General features: G+C 42.9%; 1 protein-coding gene across 4 annotated transcripts in view; it reads right to left on the bottom strand.

Moving 5' to 3' along the window:
* MTR (5-methyltetrahydrofolate-homocysteine methyltransferase) overlaps positions 1-21,002 on the bottom strand; it is a 1,497,716-nt gene that overhangs the window by 857,745 nt on the left and 618,969 nt on the right. For all 4 annotated transcript variants that reach the window (XM_073627630.1, XM_073627629.1, XM_073627631.1 and 1 more), the window contains one exon: positions 4,840-5,019. In XM_073627630.1, the coding sequence (XP_073483731.1) occupies positions 4,840-5,019 (180 nt within the window). The remainder of the gene's footprint in view (positions 1-4,839; positions 5,020-21,002) is intronic.

Here is a 21,002-nt window from a genome sequence, read left to right as displayed (position 1 = left end):
GGCTAAGGGAGGTGCCAGGATCTTTGTGAACACCCGTGGTGCAGTGGCTAGACCAAATGGCAGAGCCAAAAATTGAAAATGGCGATTTTCTACCACAAAGCGCAGAAATTTCTGATGAGCGGGAAATATCGGCACGTGGAGATATGCATCTTTGATATCGACTGATGCCAAAAACTCTCCTCTATGTAAAATGGAAACAACCGATCGGATTGACTCCATGCGAAAGGATCGGATATTTAAGTGCCGGTTTAGATCTTTGAGATCTAAAATGGGTCTTGCCTCGCCGTTTGGTTTTGGAACCGTGAAAAGAGGCCGTCGAGACTGCCTAGAGGCATATGTTCCTGGCACTGGAGAAGAAGCACGCTTAAAGGAGAAATGAAAAGGTAAACTGGCTAGAAGCTTTTTACATGGTGCTTCTGCTGACCAATATTTCAGCCATAGGACTCTGCGTGTATGTACTAGTCCCAGCATAAGTCGTGAGGCTTGAATGATAGAATCTTTCATAGCATCCACCGTAAAACATAGTGCATCTGATACGCCAGCCCATTGCTGGGCCTGTTGATCAGGAAGAATCTTAAGTATCTCCTCAAACTGATCCTTTGTGGACTGAGATACCCCAATTGCCACAAGAACCGGCTGCACTACTGAACCTGCCAGAGACATGTTGTTCTTAAAACGAAGATCCAATTTTTTATCTGCTGGATCTTTTAACGTTTGTGCATTGTCTACCAGACAAGTGAGATTTTTATTCACCGAGGCGATTGCAGCATCAATTGCTGGAACTCCCCATTTCTTATAGAATTCCTCCTCCATAGGATATAGTGTAAAAAATTTCCTTGGAGGAAAAAAACAGCTTATCCGGGTGTTCCCATTCCGAATACATGAGCTTTTTTAGCCAAGAATGGATAGGAAAAGCATCCCCATACTGGGGTGGCTTTAGTGATCCCAAACCAGAGGTGGGCTCATCACTAGACTGCGCTACAGGCAGCAAAAAGGTTGAGCGAACCAATTTAGTAAGGGAGTGTACCAGCAAACTGTCTTGTGAGATTACTCCCTCCCCACTAACATCCTCAGAAGAGGATATATTAGTATCGTCCAGGTCTTTTGGAAGACCTTCCTGATCCCCTGCTCCTTGTACCTCAAAAAAAGGATCCTGAGCACTAGACGGGGATCTGCTACGCTTAGACCCACTATGAAGAGTGATCATAGCATCCATCTTCTTTTCCAAACTAGAAATGGTAGAAGAAAAAAACCTCCTGTGTGATATAAATAGGGGCTGAAGTGTCCAGCACTGCTGCAACACCAGTCCCCCCTGACGGCTCATTCTGACCGACCACATCACTCTCAGAGGAGGATGACATTCTTTTGGTCATGAATTTAGGTTGTTGTAAAACACTCGGACCCTTAGAACCCTTTGAGGAGTTCCTGGTACCTCTTCCACTCATAGCCATAATGTACAAAAACAGAGGTGATACCAAAAAGAATGCATACACTGCTAGGTTATAGTCCAGCAATATAATGCTGCTATTAATGCCCAACCTGAAGCAATAATAATGTGTCAAGGGAAATGCCTGTGTCACCAAACCTGAAGCAAAGCCACCTCTTTGCTCCTGTGTCCCTCCACAGCCAGCAGCAGCACACAGTGTGCTTTTAAACACTTCCTCCACGTGTTCCTGGCGTCTGAGAACGCCGACGCTGTTAGCCCTGCCCCCCCACGTTGCCTACGGCTCTGCCCTCCCTTTAAAAAAGGATGAGATTTCCCGCGCAAGCAGCGGACTACAAGTACCTTAGGACCTAGAGCCAGACTGGCGAGGGGGGGGTAAAAAAGCTGCCAGGCGGCCGCAGCGTTTTTTTTTTAAATTGTATACAGGCTTAAAACTGCCCTGAGGGGGGAATCCCAGCATAGGGGCCACTGACAGGGAGACAATTCACCCCTTTTCTTATCGGAGGATCTGCTGTTTTGGCCGGAGGAGAAGGAGGAATGTTTGGCTCCTGACACTGTGCTGTTTCCAGCATGAGGCGGTGAGTGCTCAACACAGCCCCCAGTGGTGACACATAGGCATGACAACATTATTCAGTTAAAGGAGACTTTACATGAAAAATTTCAGAAAAAAAATCTCCACTTACCTTTTCCCCGCCACAGGGTTATCTGTGGTAAAACCATCAGACCCAATCTTCACCCTTCACGGTGGGCTCTGTAAAACCTTCAGGAACAGGGGAACCTTGAGGTATCCCACAATCCTGGACCTGCAACAGCACCCTGCCAGTAAAACTTTATTGGCCTTACTACCAAAAGTACTGGACCCCAGGGTCCAGCTCTCTAGAAAGAGAAGAATTTGCAAGCAAAAAACCTTGTTTCTTCGGATACGAGGCCTGGGTACCATTTAACCTGTGCTAAAAGACACTCTGAATGGATCCGTCAGCATGGCTAGCCCCAGCAAGGATTGTTCCAGTGGAGCTCAGCACAGCACATCTTTACTCGTGACCAACACCTTAGACACTGGCGAAATAACTGAAAACTCCCAGTAGTGGGAGGGGTTATATAGGGAGTACACTTCTTAATTTAGGGCGTGCCAGTGTCCATCACCTGAAGGTGGCCTATAACCCACATATATAACAAATAAACCTGCGCTAGCAATTTACTAAAAATAATTGATTAACTGTACCAAAACCAAATCATAAATAATCTATACAAATAATAGTGAATGTGAGAAATGTGTAAAAAATATTGATAATGTATACCATACACAATTAACCGCGCACTGGGTGAAATCGTGCATGAAATGCACTAATAAGGAAAAAATATGCAAAGTGAAAGAGGACAAATCGCAAATATATGTGATGAACAAGCGCGACTATGAAGTGATATAGTGTCATTAAACTAATGCAAAAATTATATAAAATAAAAGCACTCTCATAAATGGTGAATGACAATGAAGTAAGCCTCTAAACAATCATAGACGCCAAGTGAAAAAATGAAACAAAAAAGTCAATTGCATCCAAATTTACAAATGAATGAATATCCATATCTTTAAGAAGCTCCTTCACAGAAGGGACAGATGGCAGACTTCCAGCATATTCATTCGCAGGATGATATAAGGCTACCGATATGCTGATGTTAAAGATGGTTGGGACCATAGAACTCGCGTTCCACCAAAAAAGAAGGGAAAAATATATAGCATAAAACCTTAGGATAGCATAAGGTCACCTGCGCATATATGCGCTACTCACAAGACCGGCATGCAGAGCAGGCATTCAGATAGTTGGTCGGTTCGCCGCTGATCGGCGTGCGTTCCACCAAAACAGGAAGTGATGTCACTGGTACTGGTTAGCAGGCGTAGGCAGGATGTTACGTCGACGCGTTTCGCCCCTCCCCCAGGGCGTTATCAAAGACTAGTTAGTCTTTGATAACGCCCTGGGGGAGGGGCGAAACGCGTCGACGTAACATCCTGCCTACGCCTGCTAACCAGTACCAGTGACATCACTTCCTGTTTTGGTGGAACGCACGCCGATCAGCGGCGAACCGACCAACTATCTGAATGCCTGCTCTGCATGCCGGTCTTGTGAGTAGCGCATATATGCGCAGGTGACCTTATGCTATCCTAAGGTTTTATGCTATATATTTTTCCCTTCTTTTTTGGTGGAACGCGAGTTCTATGGTCCCAACCATCTTTAACATCAGCATATCGGTAGCCTTATATCATCCTGCGGATGAATATGCTGGAAGTCTGCCATCTGTCCCTTCTGTGAAGGAGCTTCTTAAAGATATGGATATTCCATCATTTGTAAATTTGGATGCAATTGACTTTTTTGTTTCATTTTTTCACTTGGCGTCTATGATTGTTTAGAGGCTTACTTCATTGTCATTCACCATTTATGAGAGTGCTTTTATTTTATATAATTTTTGCATTAGTTTAATGACACTATATCACTTCATAGTCGCGCTTGTTCATCACATATATTTGCGATTTGTCCTCTTTCACTTTGCATATTTTTTCCTTATTAGTGCATTTCATGCACGATTTCACCCAGTGCGCGGTTAATTGTGTATGGTATACATTATCAATATTTTTTACACATTTCTCACATTCACTATTATTTGTATAGATTATTTATGATTTGGTTTTGGTACAGTTAATCAATTATTTTTAGTAAATTGCTAGCGCAGGTTTATTTGTTATATATCATCAAAGTGCAAGCACTTTTATCCTGCAGCTGCAAGAGGATTTTTAAAGATCACTACATTACATGAATTCATTTGCGAGCGCTGTTTTATATATATTTTTTCTATAACCCACATAGTAATTACTATGGCTCTATGTCCCCTGATGTATGAAAAGAAAAATGTACTCTTTGATCACCTATGGACCGCCGGATCATTTCTCGGGTGAACTGGCGGAAGCGGTAAATCCGAGAAACACTGGCGAGCAGCTGATGTCCCCTCCTGCGGCTTCGAAAAGCATTCCAGTGGCTCATGAGCTGCCCGAAATGCTTTCATGAGAAAGCCAGGCGCCGGATGCAAAAAAATGGTACTGGTGGCGTGCTCACAGGACAAAAAGGGAGATATGCAAATATGTGCCCCCTGGAAAAAAGCCCAGTACAGTACAGCAAATTAGCATATGTTTGGCGTGAAAGGGGTTAATTTGATGTTGAAATTCTGTTTCACCTTATAAGTGGTTTGTTTTCACCACACAAAAACACTCAACATTCCAATAAAAAAGGTATGATTAGCTAGAAAAAAAAAAATAAAAATGTTTACCTTTAAAATAAGCCTAAAGAAACACAACTTGAAAGAAAATAACTGAAATTCTGCATTAACAATGTTGATAGCAAACTCACCTTTATAATTTTGGTAGCTTCAATAAAGTTCATGGCATAATTATCATGCTCCTCCATGCCAGTTCCAATAGTCAAGATATTGGGGTCAAAAATTATATCATTGGGATTCAAATTCAGTTTATTAACCAAAAGGTTATAAGCCCTAGTGCATATTCTGACCTTTGATTCTGTATCTGTGGCCTATAAAACAAAGAAACAATGGGTATTTAACATTAGTTAATAACTGCATATACTCAGTATTTCTTTAATATGAAAACTTTGTGTCAGGTATTCTATTTTCTTTAGGCATTCATGAATACAAACATGTCTTAAGAGATTCAAAGTCATAGCATACACGTTCATTCTATAACATCAACATTGTAATAGCAATACAAACAATAGTTATTTCTGACAACTCAATATAAGCTTATGTTTTAACCACTTCAGTACTGCCATATGTATCCGTAGGTTGAGGCTACAACCATGATCCCGCCATATGCAGATTGAGGCTACAACCATGATCCCGGTATTGTTTCTTACGGTAATCGATTCCCACGCTAAGAGTAAACCTAGTGATTTTACAGCTGCTAGATTACTTTTACCCCCACCCACCACTGCGTTTATCAGGCTCTCGCATCACATCGGGGAGCCCAGAAAGGATGCGATCAGCGCCATCAGCTTCTCTAAGCATAGTGAGAGGAACTGACTTTGTTCCTCCCACCGTGTGATGTCAGATGAGGATTTTTTTTGTTTCAATTTTTTATTATAAAAAAAAAGTACAATAATAATAAAACTAACAATGTCAGAATATACAAAATAGACAACATACCACTGCATTGATCCAAATAAAAAGTGGGGTGCTAGTGAGCACAATATCTTGTACATCCAAATAATAAGACAAATGGAGTCGCTTAAGCTATAGCAATGATACGAAAGCTATAAAACAGCAAAAATACTTAAATGGCAAAGGAGATAATGGACTCAGTGGGGGGAACGCGAGGTATAAAATAATGGCCACCATCGTTCCAGGGAAATTGTGGAAAACTTATTTTGACCTTAGTGACTAAGTTACCAGGAGCCGGGGATGGCTCAAAATAACTTCTTCAAGATAAACGAAAAGGAGAACTGGGTATCAAAATAAGAACCAAAAACACTCGAAAAATTACTATCTACCAAAAGAGTGTGTCAATGTAAATTATAAATGGCCGCTGTATGGTCTATGACAGTAAGTAGGGAGCAAGGTAAAACCCAATGTAAAGAACTCCAGCAACGCTAAGCCATTTTGGCATTTTATTCCTCTCCTTCAGCCCAGGTATATACTTCCATCCTTTTGTCCAAACCCTTTCATATAACCAACAGAACTGGCCAGGGATGCCCCCTATCCCCCTTGATCTTCAAATTGATAATCAACCCTTTAGCAGAGGGTATTTGCGCTCACACACTAATTTCTGGCTACAAGTTTGCCAGCAAACCCCACACCATCCAACCTGTTTGCGGATGTCATGCTAATGTTAACCAATCCTGAGACATCACTTCCACTAGCACATTCACTGGTAACACAATTCAGCCTCATTTCCTATTACAAAGTAAACTTTAAAGTGGAGTTCCACCCAATTTACAACTCTTCAGCATCGCTCACTAAACTGTGCACTGTAAACAAATTGGATATAAATATTTTTTTTTTCTCAGCACCTACTGTATATCTGCTGTATTCATTTTTCGCTTCCTCCTCCCTGGCCGTGGGCCATCGCATCATTACCTGTTTGCAATGCCTTCTGGGAAGGGGCGGCAACTTCCTTTGACACTGCCTTTGCTATGGAAACCTGACCTGAAACCTATTACACAGCTTGTGCTGCACTGAGCATGTGCGAGATCTGCAAGGATGAGATCCAAGAAGAAATATAGTCTGGCTCCAGATGCCCACGGCCTGCTGTAAGTTTATAAAATAACAACCTACTGCTATAAACTAACAAAACAGACCTTAGTTTACAGACTAACTTTACTAGAATACATTAAGCTTGTGTATTATTGGGGTATTTTTATTTTAAAAAGTATAATTTCTGCTGGAACACCACTTTAACAAATCCCTATTTTGAATTTGAGCATCTCTGACCCTTTTTAAAATTGCAACTTCTATATATCTGGGCTGAAAGCAGTAATCCATACTTAGGGATCCATATTGTGACTACCACAACAGCAGCTGAAGCCAATTAAACAACCCTCCTATCTAAAATGGCTAAAGAACTTCCTCATTTAGCTTGGGTCGAAGGTCCCTGGGCAGGCCTTTAAAATGCTTATGTTGCCCCAAATTGTATAAGTCCCTGCAAATCCACATGCCCAATTCTTATTTACATGCAATGTCCTCCCTACTTAAGAAGTACATATATGGCAAGGAAAGAGAGCCAGATGTTCCCATGAGCTTCTCAAACACAGAGCAGTTGGCAGCATGGTTGAATGGTTGATTCTTAGATTATACAGCAACTCACTTTGATCAACTGAAATATTGGTTTACTATGTTATAATCTAAAGTAAACAGGGTCACTTAGCCAGTGCTTAGGTGTAAAGTTCTGAAAATAAAATCTATTGGCAGCTACTATAATAACAAAACTTAATAAAACATGAGCCAAAAAAGTCCAAATATATAGTCCCTTTGGCAAAGTAGCGCTTGTTTTTGTATAACATACTGGGAATGTATCATGTTCTGAAATAGTCCCCAAAAATAAAGGCAATAAAGGCAAGATTCCAGATAGATCAAGCAGCCAGCCTATTGAAATGTGTACAGATATGGAGCAGGAGTGAATCGTAGGACCCGAATGTATAAACCAATCCTTGGTAATGTCTTTTGGGATACCTTGGTAGATGTCTTCCTGCTAGTGATTGCATGGGCATAACATACCCAAAAAGCCTATATTTGAATATAAATCTGGTGAGTGCAATTCCTAACTAAGGGAGTGGAGTCACGTGGTGTGGTGAAGGTGTAATCCCACACATCTGACATTTGCCAACATAAACTGCTGTTCAAACTCCCCCTGATAGGACCTCTGCCTGCGTTATTTTTGGGACTATTTTAGAACATGATACATTCCCAGTATGTTATACAATAACAAGTGCTGCTTTGTCAAAGGGACTAAATGTTTGGACTTTTTTGGCTCATGTTTTATTGGTTTACTATGGGTGAGACCCCACTATGGGTTGATATTAAACAACATCTCACTATAAGCATCAATCTGAGTCACCTACTACTTGTAGATATTTTGGTAACCATTGTCAATTGCTGATCTGCCCATCACCAACCAAGGCATCCGTCTTGGCATGAAGGATATCAAACATGTCTATTACCGGCTCTTCACAGGATGATGTGGTACACTTCACAATAAAGGTACTGGAGCTTTTACTCCCTAATCTTTGCACTAGCGATTGGGGAACGTATGGAGTCACCCAGGTAGAAGAGCCTTTTTTTTTATTTTTTGAAGAATCTTTGATTTAAAAAAAAAAAAAAAAACACAATGAATAAAAAAAGAATGTTACATGTTACAGACAAAATTGTAACATATATCAGAGACAATTTGCATACTTTGCATATGTAAACCAGACTAGTAACTATAAGTTGACACTCCTTGTTAAATAAAGCACGTTGTTTAATAACAGCAACAGATATCACTGACTCACTATTGTTATTCCAGAAAGACCATTGAGGAGTAGGCCAGATGTTCCAAGTGTGGACAATTTTTTTGTAAGCGTATGATTGAATGGGGGGCGCGGCTTGCCGACATTGCAAATGGCAGCTTAGTCCCACTGCTCCATGATCCACCCGGCTTCCAGCGGCTTTATCCAGCGACACACAGGGTCTACATTTCCCAGGCTTCTCCCTGGAGGACTGGGCATTGACGGAGTGCAATGTCAAAAACGAGGAAGAACCTTAAGCTGCTTCAAAAGCTGACAAATTCCTTCCCTCCAATGGGAACGGGCTGCAGCCAAGATGGTGCCGGCAGCTCTCACAGACACACTGTTCGGCATGCTGTCCGGCTCTCCCTTCAGGCTGATCACAGCAGATCTCAGCACCTCAAATTCTCCTCACAAGCAACACACAGTGAGTACTCACCACTGGAGAGATGAGGGATTTCCAGGGCAAACGCACAACCTCCCATTCCATAAAATACCCGAATCAGTACAAGAGTCTGAAATAGTGCAATTTCTGCAATCCTTGCTGCGTACACTGGTTCCTAACTTGACCGACAGAGACCTGGAAAGTAATAGAGCCCATAGGCTGCCAATGCCCTCTCACCTCCCAGCTGAAAAACCTAGGAATGTACTAGCGCGCATCCACTTTTAAGAATGCCAAAGAAAAAGTGTTTTGCCTGCAGCCAAACATGCTATGAACTTACCAGAACCCTTCACTGCGATCATTCTCTATGTGGACTTGTCCAAGGCAACCATGGAGAATCTACACCAACTATCAACCATCACAAAAGCACTCCAAAACCATCATATACCCTACAAATGGGGGTTCCCTTCCAAACTGCTGATCACCCGTCAAGGAAGAACCCATGCTGCACGCACACTCTTAGCTGGCCTTACCCAATTACTGAGATCCTGGCAGGTTCTCCCTGAGAAAAGACAGAGGCCACCTTTTCCGCCTTCTACCCAAATGGACGCTGACTGGTCCCACCAGAACGTCTAATATACCCCATCAGCATTTATTGTTTTAATCATTTTTAATTGATTTTTTGCAAAAGACAAACATATTACATAGCATTTTAAATAGACTCAACATACAAAAATACAACATATTCACAAATCTCATTACACATAATACATAACACTCCTAAGATATATAAATCATATAATTTTGCCATCTCACATAGGTAGATATAATATTCTAATGTTCCCCCTTTCATATACTCAAACTTTTGGGAGGGGATGAGGGTGAGAGAAAACCCCAAACCAATACTTTTCCTGTGGACCAAAAAAGTTAATTAAATTATGGGGTGGATCTAGGGAGGATTGCACAGAGGTCACCACCCCAGTTCCACCCTAATTCTGTACAGCCCTGCTCGCCCCTCCCTCCTTCCCTGAATTTAACTATCCCCTCTTACTTTTCCTCTCTTCGTCTCCCGACCCGCCATGGCTGTTGCCGTGTGGCCTCTGGCGCTGCTGCCTTGGAGTGGAGTGGAGAGCAGGTTGGGCTTGAATAGCCGGCGGTGGTGCCTCGGAACATAGGTTCGGAAACCTCCGGGAGTCACCCGACCCCTCTGTGGTCGAGGTCGGAAACTCTCGGGGTTTTTCGGGAAGATCGGAGTGACGGAGGGGTGGACACTGAGAAGAAGGTATCCATCCCTGTACCCACGCGGTGAGAGCCGAACTAAGCTAGTGGAGCTAGCAGAGCAGCGTTGATTGCTGGGAACGGAGAACAGAATGAAAGGATAGCCTGCAATTACAGAGAGGCAGCGCGGTCGGTGCGGACGGTGTGGAACTTGCCCGGAGGTCTATTTGAATAGAATGGGACTGTGAGAGTCTGCTAGAGGCTCTTGAAGAATCGGCAGAAAGGTAAAAGCACAGGAAGACACAAGGAAATATCTTACAGCAAGTGCTAAATTTGGTGTGCAAGTTATAACAAGCAGTCTGGGACGGTGGAAGGAGGACCTGCAGTGTTAGGGGGAGCAGCAACAGCAGGAGTGGATAAAGAGTGTATGAACTGCCATAAACTGTTGTCATTAAAGCAGTGGATAAATATAGAATACAAATGGATGAAACCGTGTGACATACACATATAGGTAAGGAGTTATACGAACTGTACGCTATAAGTTATCGGTTTCTGGTTTTAGAAGGGAGGGAGCGGGTACCTGGACAAAACACAAAGAGATAAAAGAATTTTAAAGGCCAATGCTGATATTTTGTGTACTAAAAGGCCTTTTTTTCCTTTTTGTGTTTTTTGTGTGCCACCTCCCTGCTTGGTGAAGTGAAGATATCACACTCTGTGGTACATTTGCTTTTTCTCCTGCGGACCCTTTTGTCCACAAACTATCTGAGGGGCAGGGTGTTTGAGGCGGTTTTTCCATTTTTTTTTTTTTTCTGGGGTCCTTCTTACCCCAAATGCCCCAGATGATCTCAATCCAGTTTTTTTCATTGTGAACAACTGTACGCTACATTACACTCACCCCATTATATAGCTCACCTGTCTTTATAGTAGCTCTTTCTGGCTCAGTTTGAACTCTACTTCTAAATACCCCCCACCCCCCTTTTTTTTTGGATTGGCATCTTTTTTTTTTTTGTATTTTCAAGGTAAATACAAAAACAAAACAGAGCCTATTGGGCATACCCAGGCTCGGTCATAAGAACTACACACTAATATAAAGAGAAAAAAAAAAAAATATTATATATATATATATATATATATATATATATATATATATATATATATAGAGAGAGAGAGAGAGAGAGAGAGAGAAATATATATTCTAACTAAACCACTGTACGCTCAACCACCTGTGCAGAATATTCAAAGTAGTCCTCTAATTCCATGTATATCCTGTAATGCCCACTTTAGTCATTCATGAAATGAGATGTACATTACAAGAACATATTCATATTCCCCCCCACCCCCATAAACTATCGACTGAGCAGCCCAGTAACGTTCATGAGAGCAGGGATGCCCCTTGAGCCATTCCCGGCACTAATAGAGTCAATTAATCATCAATCGAATCTGCATTAGTGGACAGGGATTCCGTCCAAATATCCCATATTTTGTGGAATTTTTTGCCACAACCACGTGACAGGTAAGTAGCTTTGTACAATGGTAGAGCCGCATTCACTAACTTCTTCCAACAATTTAATGAAGGTGCAGATGAGGCCTTCCATCTGAGTACTATAGATTTACGGGCATAGTAAAGTAATAATCCTAGCAGGGTTCTGATTGCCCGGCGTGGGGCCAGTGGTTCAACTAGTCCCAGCAGACATACCTCTATAGACAATGGCATGGGGACGGTGGTGACAGTCAAAATAAATTTGGTTACCTCAACCCAAAAAAATTCAATCTGAGGACAGTTCCAAAAAATATGAGTGAAATCTGCTGAGGCTGAGTTGCATCTCCAGCAAGAGGCAGAGATAGATGGATAGATTCTATGTAAGCATACGGGTGTGTAATATACCTTTATGTACTATTTTAAATTGCACCAATTTATCCCTAGCTGATGATACTAGCTGTGAAAAGGGGTATTCCCACATTTCTTCCCAAACTTCTGTGTCTAGTGTAGAGAAATCTACCTCCCACTGTGCCCTTAGGTTTTCTAGCCCCACGTGGACGTTAGCGAGTAGTGCTTTGTATATGGTAGATAAGGGCTTAGATAGAGCTTCATCTCTGAGCAGAGTCTCCAGATTCGAGGTGTAAAAAGCCACAGGGGCATTTTCAAACTGAGTGTTGAAGGCGTGCCTAAGCTGCAGAAATCTAAACAGGTGTGAGTTAGGCAAGTTATATTGTTGTTTCAACCTGTCAAAGGTTTGTATTTTGCCCTCAAGACAAATTTGATTTATACATTTAATGCCCCTGCACGCCCATACCCCAGGTTCGGGAATGGACCCGAACTCTGGCAATTTCGGGTCAAACCAAAGAGGGCTATAGGGGGAAATGTGTCCCGAAGGTATGGGGCGTAGTGAATTTGCCACTGACCATGCCCATATGACCGCCCTCATTTAGATTGTGAGCTTATTGAGTAAAAAATTAAACTACGGCATAGAGGGGTTGATGTCTGCAGTAACCATCATTGTAGTAAAGCATTGGGGAGAAAAGGAGTCAAAATGAATCAGGTGGGAGTTGTAATATTATAAAATCATACTTGGTTCAAGATAGGACAGACCAAGTAGTAGAAAGTATAAGTGAAAATACATTACCACCACCAGCAGAGCAAGTAAAAGAGAGTGAGTGTATGGGAGATGAAGTGGAGGGAGATAAAACATTGGTAGATGATGCACAAAAAAGTGACAAAGCCCAGCCTCCACAAGCCAAGAGTAATAAAATTGATCAGGTACCTTCAGGGGGACAACAACAGAGAATGGGCTCCGAAGATTTACAAGCGCTCCCTACAAAACAAGATATGGCAGATATGATGTCTCATCTAGAGCTTATGATTAAGGGTGAAATTAATGCAATAAGAAGGGATATAGAGAATGTACTACAGAGGGTAGAAGAAACAGAAAAAAATCTAGAGGAGCAAAAATGGAGCTGCGATTAAAAGCTGAGATGGGCTGGGTAGAGATTAGGAACATTCAATATAAGTTTCAAGACCAGGAAAATTGTACTAGACGAACAAAAACTTAAGGGTATAGGGGCCTCCCAGAGACTGTTAAGGATACAGAATTAGAAGAAGTACTACAGGGAGTGTTCAATAAAGCCCTGAAAACAGAAGCAACACCACCTATTCATTTTGAAAGGATCCATAGAATACAGAGAATAAACAAATCCCCTGGAGATTTTCTAAGGGCTGTTATAGCAAGATTTCATCATTATGAAGTAAAAGAACAGGTGTCTCAGAGTTCAAGAAACTCCCCTCCCATGGAATTTATTGGAACCAAGATGCTTATCTCAGACGTATCACCAGAAACATTAGCCAACAGAAGTGCACTGAAACCTTCAATAAGTCATCTACAAGCAAATAACAATGTATAGGTGGGGATTTCCAGCTTGCCTGTCCGCAAAGAATCAGGGGGTCTCAGCGACCTTACGATCTAAAAAGAATTCTGCAGTAAACTTGGTTTATCATATATAAACTTGGAAAACTGGGAAAAGAGGCCGCCGGGCTGGAAGAAATTAAAAGACAGAGACTGGAATAAAGTATAGTCTTCTGAAACATATTAAAGTTGAAAATAAGGTTGTAAAAGAATTTTAAGTAGATAAGATGGAGTGGAGTGGGATGAGGGCATGGAAAGGAATCACTTGGGGGGACAACATGGAGTTGTATGCCCACTCGGCCCACCGGAACCATTCTGATTATTGAGGATGAGGTCTGGAGGACAAGTTGGGCATATAAAAAGAGACGGTCCGCTCAGCATTGTGCCCTATCGGGCGAAGGCCAGGTAAGACTTAGGATTGATTATCAATGTAGGGAGGGAGAGGGGGGAGGAATAGAGACGGAGGGATATATGTTGTTTCAATGTTATATGTTTGTATTTAGGTCATGTTTTTTGTTATTTGAATGTTACATTCCTAGAGGCAGGGATAACCCTCCCCACTCTTTTTCTATCTTTCCTATTGTAAAGCTCATAACAATCTCATTTGAAGTATGGCGCCCCTGAAAATAATTACCTCTAATGTGAAAGGGCTAAATAATCCCACTAAGAGGCATCAGATATCTCAGGAGCTAAAAGGATTTTCGGCTAACAGTTTTTTTTTTTTTTTTACAAGCAACCTACTTAAAATGGACATCAAACATATGTATGGGATCAAACAATTTCCCCACATGGATGCATAGTTACTCACCCAATAAAAGATCCAGGGGGACAGCAATAGGGTTTGATAAGAACACGCAATTTACATTTAAAGCAATGGAGTCGGACCCTGATGGGCATATTTATTCATCAAGGGGTCCCTATTTAACACTGATTATACCTTGGTGAATGTATACTGTCCCAATACATGCCTGTCTGTTTTCCTGAAAAAGGTCTTAAATAAATTAGAGGGTTTTAGAGAAGGAAGACTGATAGTGGCGGGAAATATTAACTTTGTCTTTGATCCAGCTTTGGACACTCAGCCCCTTTCTCTGAGGTCAGAAGGAAAGTATATAAAAGGCAATTAAACATAAGCTTCATTAATTGCAGTTAGTAGAGGTATGGAGAATTTTACACCCCAGAGACAAAGATTTTACATATTATTCTTCAGTACACTTGTCATACTCTAGAATTGATTTTATTTTGTTAGACCACCAGCTCTTAGAAGGGATACAAAAAACAGAAATAAAATCAATAACTCAGACCATGCTGCAGTGGAGACAGTGTTGGAGTTAAAAGATATCCTAACTGGACAGAAGTCTTGGAGAACGGACAAATCTCTTCTATACGATTCTAGGATAATTGGGGATCTAGAGAAGGAAATGAACCTATTTTTTTGAAGAAAATAATAGAGAAAATACTGCTTGACTGTACTCTAAGAAACGCATAAAGTTTATATGAGGGGGGGGCTGATAGAGAGGGCTAAGAGGAAAAAAATATGGCAAGCTCAGAAACAATCCCTTCTACAAGAAATGCAGGTTCTGGAACAGTTGCATAAAGGGCTACACGTAGATCAAATAATGTCTAAATTGACAGAAAAGCGAGAGACGTTGAGGGACCTGATGGAGCAAGATACTAAATAGATATTTAATAAGACTAGTAAAAAGTATTATGAAATGGGGTTTAAGCCAGAAAAGCTATTGGCAGGGGTAATTAAACCTAGAAGTAATTTGAACTATATAGCAAAAATTAAAGATAAGAAAGGGGAAGTAAAATACTCTACAAAAGACGTTACAAAGATTTTCCAAGATTATTATCAATTGCTGTAAAAAGTTAACATACAAAATCCTGATGAATTACAAATCAGAATAAAATACAACAGAGCAATACTTAGAAAAGGCAAAGATGCTGGCTATATTAGAAGAAGGATTCACTAAGTTAGCTATAGAGATCTCAAAAGAGGAAATAGAACAGGCAATTAAAAGTACCAAAACAGGTAAAAACCCACGTCCGGATGGGTATATCTCACTATATTATAAAACATTCTTGGGAATTTTAGCTCCCTTTCAGTTATATATGAACGCCATAGGGGGAGGAGTTTAAATACGTAAAGAAGCATTAGGGGCCCATATAACTCCCTAGCTAAAGAAGGGAAGGATCTAACTGTGTGCCAGCTATAGGCCAATATCCTTGATCAATGAAGACAAAGATTTATGCGAGGATATTGGCTGAGAGGCTGAAGCCCCTTATGTCAAAATGGATAGAAAAAGATCAAGTAGGTTTTAGCCCTGGGAGGGAAGCGAAAGATAATGTAATAAGAGCATTGCTTTTGATCCATGGAGCCAAAAGGGGAAAAAAAACATTATTATTTCTGTCAGTAGATGCCGAAAAGGCCTTTGACAGATTGGACTGGGAGTATATGCTTGCGACACTGAGATATGTTGGCATAGGTCCATGTATGTATAAATGGATAGAGGCGGAGGCGCATTCGTGGCAGCTCCCAAGATGGCCGCCAGCTTCTAGCGCTCCTCTCCACCAAGGCCCCATAACAGCCACTGGAGCTCTCAGAGCGGTCCCACACGCACACCACTGGGATAACCTAGTGGGGGAGACCCTCAGGAACCTTCCGATGACAATGCCGCAAGCCAGGAGGAACCTCAGTGACCAGATGTCCACGGCAGCCGTTCCTCTCAGCTATGCCAAGACGGCGGCGGCTCCACGAGGCACACACAGCATGGAGACCTCAGATGAATCCATCGCAGATCAAGACCTGATACCGCCACACTCCCCAGGTACTTCCTAACCACCCCTGCCCCTGGCCGCATCCCCTGCCTCCACGGAGTTCCTGCTGGGCAGATTGAACTCTGGTCTCCCCTCCACCTCCATGCTGGACCCGCACACAGGCATGCTTCTTTCTGTGATCGAGGCAAATGATGCTACCCCCATCCCCAATGATTTCCCCTCCATGATGGAAGCATTCTCTCAATTACTCTCAAAAAGCTTAGCCTTAAATGCGGCCCAAATTACTTCATCCATCCATGCTGACATGCAGCAGTTAGGGATGAGAATGGACACTATAGAAAAGAAAGCTGATCAATCAGTAGCACAGAATAAATCAGAACTCAGCCAGGATTCATGACGTACAGGATCAATTGGAAATTGCATTTGCAAAGATCGACGACCTCGAGAACAGATCGAGAGGTTATAACTTTAGAATGAGGGGGCTCCCCGAATCCGAGAAGGATGTACATATTGCTTTAAAATCTCTGATAAAAGGGCCTTATCCCAGATATTCCTGATCACTGCATGTTAGATAGAGCCCACAGAGCCCTGCAACCCCCCCGCTCGGATGGTCTCCCCAGAGATATCATCTTGAAGCCCCATTTTTATTCGGTGAAGGAGGAGGTGATGAAAAAATCCAAATACTCGGATGACCTCAAGCTGTATGGTCACAAAATCCAGATTTTTGCAGACCTATCACCATATACAGTACAGAAAAGACGTGCTCTTAAACCGCTCCTTCAACTTCTGATGGAAAGAGAAATCACATATAGATGGTCTTTCCCTCTCCATCTGAACTTCTCATACAAGAACAAAAGTCATAGCTTCTTATCATTTGTAGAGGGAGAACGCCTTCTGCTACAATTAGGCCTGATCACACAGGAACCTCCCTCCACCAAGTCTCCCAGGGGAACCCCCCCGTCTTCGAAGAGACCCCCCACCAGCAAGCCTGCTGAAGCCCACCTGGCTACAACAGAATTCCAAGCGATTCAGGGAGAATATTCTGCCATGATGCCCAGGCTCCTTACAGGGATCAGGCCCCTGATCCAGGACATTCCTTCCTCCACTTTCTGCTTCCAGATGTTTCTTGGGGCATCCCTACACCCCTCCCCACTGGACAGCTCCATTTTGGGAATAACTCCTCACCTGCACTGACTCAGATGGGGATCAGTCACACGCCTTTACCGGACTGACTGCTACCAAAGAACTGGGGACCTTGGCTTTGTTACAGGTAAGGGGGGGGAGTAACTGCCTCTTAGCTCCTCCGAGAGCACTGACTGTATAGTTTTTACATTCTTCCTCTCCCACCATTGTAAACTCAGTAGGGACTTTAGTTCTTATCCCCTGAGGGATGATCAATGGTTCTCAAGGTTATAAGTGGTTAACGTTACTTCAGGTTCTCCTCGTACCTATCCCTCTGCGCGGTCGGTGTGGCTGACAACACCGGCGGCGCGGAAGAATACATCCACACGTTTAAGGGAGGTTGGCTCCCGCTTTATTGTTAAGGTTTCTGAGCTCATCCCGGGCGGGGTCTGCTCGCTCCCCTGGGCCCCTAGCATAAATGGCTGGGGCCCTGGGCAGGGGGCGGATACCGTTAGGGGCACTCAGTGATATAACTTGTTTTTAAACTTTGGTTTTTCACGGGACATTCTGCTTATTAGTATATCATAGGATCATGGATAGCCTTCAGTTGAATTGATCTTAAGGTGGCGGGGCTGTGGTGGACCCAGTGCACCTCTAGTGGGAACCAGGAGCACCGCTAGTGCTCTTGGTTGCTTACCCGGTTTCCCTCTATTTAGGGTAATCCGGTCCTCTCAGGTTTAGGGGCTCGGAGTGGCTAGCCCATTCCACCCCGGGGTTCATTGTTTTCATTGGTTTTATATAAATTAAAGTTTTTTTTTGTTTTTTTTTATCTCAGGTTTCTGTAACGTGCTTGTTTTTCTTCCTATCTGTTCTCATCTCTTTCTTCTTTTCCCTTGATAATGCTCATCTGAGTGTTCCCAGGTTCCACGTGTGCCTCTGGCCTCCCTTGTTAGGTCCCTGCTCATCGGCTTACATACCTTTCGGACTGCTCAGTGTGCATCCCTCTCAAAGAAAAGGTAAGATACATGTTTCTCATATAGGCTCACCCCCTCTGGTCCATGACTAATCCACATTGCCCCCCTCCCACCCCCAAAATTATTTCTGACAATGCTCAGGGCCTCAATTTGCCCATAAAACGCAGAAAACTTTTTCAACTGTACCAATCCGTGCATGCAGACATTCTCTTCCTTCAAGAGACCCATTTTCCATCCTCATATAAGCCCACTTTCCTCCATCAACGTTTCCCCCATTTTTTTTTTAGCTTCTGCAGTCAACAAAACAAAAGGGGTGGCCATCTGCTTTGCTAAGCACATTAACCTATCGCAACCGGAGACTGTAGTCGACCCTCTGGGACGCAATGTCCTGGTTTCTGGCCACATACATGGGGAACTATATACTTTTGTCTCATACTACACCCCTAATAAGGGGCAGAAAACCTTTTTTTGACTCCCTGATACACAAATTGCAACCACACTTAAAGGGTACGATTTTTATAGGCGGGGACTCCAACACGGCCTTCGACTTCTCTCTAGACAAGTCTGCAGGTAGAAAACCTAGGTGCCCTTCTAGACAGAGCGTTAAAATTGCGAAGCTGCTTCATGAGGCAGGACTGATTGATATCTGGAGAGAAACCAACCCTCACACTAAAGACTATACCGATTATTCAGCACCTCATAACTCCTTTGCCAGGATAGACCACATCTTCACATGGCCCACTTCGATTCCACTAATTAGATTGTCCAAGATAATAGATACTCCCTTGTCTGACCACTCAATGGTGACACTGATTACACAAAGAGCTGCGGGTGTCGGAAGCCCCCCTCGTTGGCGTTTGCAGGAATCCATTTTGAGTGACCCAGTACAATGCACCTTACTGGAAGAGACCATCAAGGAATACTTCCAAATTAATATGACGAGTGACGTTTCACCTCTAACCATTTGGGCGGTGCATAAGTCCGTGATTAGAGGAAAATTGATTCAAATAATATCTAAACTTAAAGCAGAACATAGAGTGGACATGATTAAGCTATCAGAGGACGTTTGTTTCTCAGAAAAGGCACACAAACAACACCCCAAGCCCGAGTCCCTAGCAAAATTAGACCAAGCCCGGGCCCTCCTTAATCTGACCTGGACTACGGCTGCCGAAAGACACCTTAGGTGGACTGGGGCAAAATTCCACTCCCAAAAGGACAGGATCGGTTTGAGGCTTGCAGTAAAGCTGAGCCCCAAACCCCGCTCCTTGGCATTCCCGAAAATCAGATTACCTTCGGGGAACCCGACACAAAACCCAGCTAAGATTATGGAAGCTTTCCTCCAGTTTTATTCCAAACTTTATAAATCGAACCCTCCATCCTCCCGACTGACTCAGACTACATTTCTAGATTCTCTACCACTGCCCACTGTGTCTACCGACCACAAGGACCTACTTGAGAGCCAATTCAACCAAACAGAAATACTGGATACGATCAAATCGCTGAAAGCGGGTTCCTCACCAGGCCCAGATGGCTTTTCCAATGGGTACTATAGAAAATTTGGCTCCTGCTTGGCCCCACACTTAAGACTATTTAATGCCCTTAGGGAGGGAAGCCCCCTCGGTGCTGACCTAAACTCAGCCTACATCTCGGTAATACCCAAAACCGGGTAAAGACATGAGCGAGGTGGGCAATTATCGCCTGATTTCGCTGATAAATAACGATATTAAAATAATGACAAAGATACTAGCAAATAGAGTTGCGAGCTTCATCCCTTCATATATCCACAGAGATCAGGTGGGTTTTATCCCTGGGAGACAGGGCCCAGACCAGATCCGACGGACCATCAACGTCATCTCACTCATAAAATCCCAATGGGATGGGGGCCCTCCTCAGAAAGGCTTCCTCCTCTCGATTGATTTCCACAAAGCCTTTGATTCGGTGGAATGGGCATATCTGTCTGGTATCCTTCGGAGGTGGGTGTTTGGCACATATTTTCTAAACTTAATCCATTCACTCTACTCTAACCCATCAGCACAGATGGCAGATACTCAGCCTCTTTCTCTATTGGTAGAGGTACCAGACAGGGATGCCCACTCTCCCCCCTCCTCTTCGCAATAGCCATCGAAACGCTGGCCATAGCGCTTGCGGGGAACAGGAACATAAATGTGCGCTTTATGCCGATGACCTCCTCCTCTTTATAACCTCCCCTATAATTTATACTCTGGTGGTTTAAAAAATACTGAGTTTTTAGCGAAATTTCTGGCTTGAAGGTCAATATGAATTAGTCAACGGCATTAAACATATCAGTTCCTAGCAGCCTACTTACACAACTCTCAAGCAACTTTGACTTCTCTTGGGCCTCCGCTGCAATTCCTTATCTAGGGATCAAACTAACACCAAACATTAATAACCTTTTTAAAGCAAACTATCCCCTTATGATTCTAAAATGTAGGGGCAACTTGGAAAAGTGGTCTAGATGTTGTCTGTCCTGGCTAGGCAGGGTGCATGCAGTGAAGATGACGCTTCTCCCCCGTCTCCTATATCTTTTTCGCTCCCTCCCAATCCCAAAGCAATTCCTCAGTAAATTTCAATCAGAAGTAGTACGCTTTGTCTGGGGCAACAAGGGGTATAGGTGCCCAACTAAAA

This window comes from Aquarana catesbeiana, linkage group LG04, assembly GCF_042186555.1.
Source record: "Aquarana catesbeiana isolate 2022-GZ linkage group LG04, ASM4218655v1, whole genome shotgun sequence".
Lineage (NCBI taxonomy): Eukaryota > Metazoa > Chordata > Amphibia > Anura > Ranidae > Aquarana > Aquarana catesbeiana.
This window is presented reverse-complemented; position numbering and strand designations above follow the sequence as displayed.